This window comes from Juglans microcarpa x Juglans regia, chromosome 2D (assembly GCF_004785595.1).
Source record: "Juglans microcarpa x Juglans regia isolate MS1-56 chromosome 2D, Jm3101_v1.0, whole genome shotgun sequence".
NCBI lineage: Eukaryota > Viridiplantae > Streptophyta > Magnoliopsida > Fagales > Juglandaceae > Juglans > Juglans microcarpa x Juglans regia.
Genome location: NC_054596.1, coordinates 11,629,402 through 11,631,672, shown reverse-complemented (window position 1 = coordinate 11,631,672; position 2,271 = coordinate 11,629,402). Strand labels below are relative to the sequence as shown.

Genomic DNA, 2,271 nt, shown 5'->3' with positions numbered 1-2,271 from the left:
GTGGCTCACGGCAGCTGCTGGAACAAGAAGAGAGAAGAAGAAAATAGAAGGAAGAAGAAGAAAGAAGAAGAACAAGCTGAGCGGCGCAAGGGAGAAACTTATGAAACCCTAAGGGGTTCACTTCAAACGGCGTCGTTTCAGATAGTGGGGGGTTGGGTTACTCGCACGGGCTGGGCTTCGCATGGTGCACGGTTTGGGCTTGAAGCTACACGGGCTGGGTTGGGTTTTAAGCACAACACACACACACGGCCCACAATTAAAATCACACAACACAAATAAAAACACACACAACCCACCCAACACAATAAAAACAAAGGCCTAAACCAAAAATACACACATTTAAAATAATATAAATAAAATATCACAAATAAAATAAAATAACAAATTACATAAATAAACAAATAAAATAACACAATTAAATAATCAAAAATAAATAAATACTAGGAAAAATAAAACACATGAAAATTAGGGATCTCACAACCTCCCCCCCTTAAAAGAAATTTAGCCCTCGAAATTGCCAAGCTCCTTTATTGATTCCAAAACAGGATACATCACAAAGTTCAAAACAAGATTGAGAAAGAAAACAAACATTCAAACTACCCAAACAAGTAAGGGTAGAACTTTCTCATGTCTGCCTCTCTCTCTTACGAAAACTCCTGAGCTAAAGGATCTCCCTAAGATACCATAACTAGAGGTATCGTCTTGGATCTCAATTGTTGCTCCTTTCTGTCCAAGATCTGAGTTGGCACAACTTCATACGCGAGATCAGGCAGGTGTTGAATGCTTCCTGGATCAACGAAACGTGGCTCTTGTTGTCCAAAGCTCTTATTTAATGACGACACGTGGAAAACATCATGAATCTCTCCAAAATATTCTGGCAAGGCAATACGATAAGCAACTGGTCCAACCTTCTTCAGAATCTGAAAAAGGCCAACATACCTCGGGCTAAGTTTCCATTTCTTACCAAAACGCTTGACGCCTTTCATTGGAGAAACTTTGAGGTATACCCAATCAGCTTCGTCAAATAATAGATCTCTTCTCCTCGTGTCCGAATAGCTTTTCTGACGACTCTGCGCAGCTGCCATCTTGTCTCTTATAACTGTAACCTGATTCCTCATCTCTTACACAATTTCTGGTCCAAGTAGAGTCCCTTCGCCAACTTCATCCCAGAACAAGGGAGATCTGTACTTCCTCCCATAAAGAGTTTCATAAGGGGCCATTTGAATAGTCGCTTGAAAACTGTTATTATAAGCAAACTCTATAAGTGACAGATGATTTTCCCAACTACCTTTGAAATCCAAAACACAAGCTTGCAACATATTCTCAAGGGTCTGAATAGTGCATTCTGATTGACCGTCGGTTTGAGGATGATAAGCATTGCTAAATTTCAACTTGGTGCCCAAAGCTATTTGCAAACTCTTCCAGAAGTGAGACGTGAATCATGGGTCTCTATCTGACACTATACTCTTGGGTATTCCATGAAGACGCACAATTTCCTTGACATATAACCGAGTCAAACTTCCCAAAGTATCAGTGTTAGAAATAGGTAAGAAATGGGCACTCTTGGTCAACCGATCAATAATAACCCAGATTGAATTCTTTCCACTAGGCATCCTTGGTAGTCCAATTACAAAGTCCATTGCGATGTCGTCCCATTTCCACTCGGGAATAGGGAGTGGTTGAAGATAGCCAGCGGGCCTCTGATGCTCAGCTTTAACCTGCCGACAAGCTGTACATTTTGCAATAAACAAAGCAATGTCTCTTTTCATACCTTCCCACCAAAAACTCTTCTTCAAGTCTCGGTACATCTTTGTACTTCCAGGATGAACTAAATAAGGGGTTGCATGTGCCTCAGTCAAGATTATTTCTTTAAATTCTGAATTTGTAGGAATCACCCTACGATTAAGGAATAAAAGAATGTCATCTCTGCTTAGACTGAAATGCGCAGGTCCTTGCGACTTCTTCACTCTTTCTTTAATATCTAATAGCTTAGAGTCATTTTCCTGCAGAGTCTTTAACTCCTCAAAATCAAGAATTCGAATATCATGAATTGAAGTCAACACCTCTTCCTGCTGTGAACTCTCAGCAAGAAGTCTCCTCGTACCAAAAAGAAGAGAGTCTAACCCAAGTGACTCAGCCTCATCAACCGAATAAGACTTCCGACTGAGCGCATCTACAACCTGATTTGCTTTTCCTGTTTGGTACTTAATCTCACACTGATAATCATTCATTAACTCTAACCATCTCCTCTGTCTCATGTTAAGATTTTTC

General features: G+C 40.3%; 1 protein-coding gene across 1 annotated transcript; it reads right to left on the bottom strand.

Moving 5' to 3' along the window:
• Nucleotides 1-674: 674 nt before the first annotated feature.
• LOC121249256 lies at nt 675-1,118 on the bottom strand. Its single transcript, XM_041147969.1, has one exon. It carries the CDS (start codon nt 1,116-1,118, stop codon nt 675-677), a length of 444 nt encoding a protein of 147 aa, XP_041003903.1.
• Between the last annotated feature and the right edge of the window lie 1,153 nt (nt 1,119-2,271).

Coding starts and splice junctions, on each gene's coding strand:
- LOC121249256 (XM_041147969.1), bottom strand. CDS start 1,118: ATGAGGAATCAGGTTACAGTTATAAGAGACAAGATGGCAGCTGCGCAG.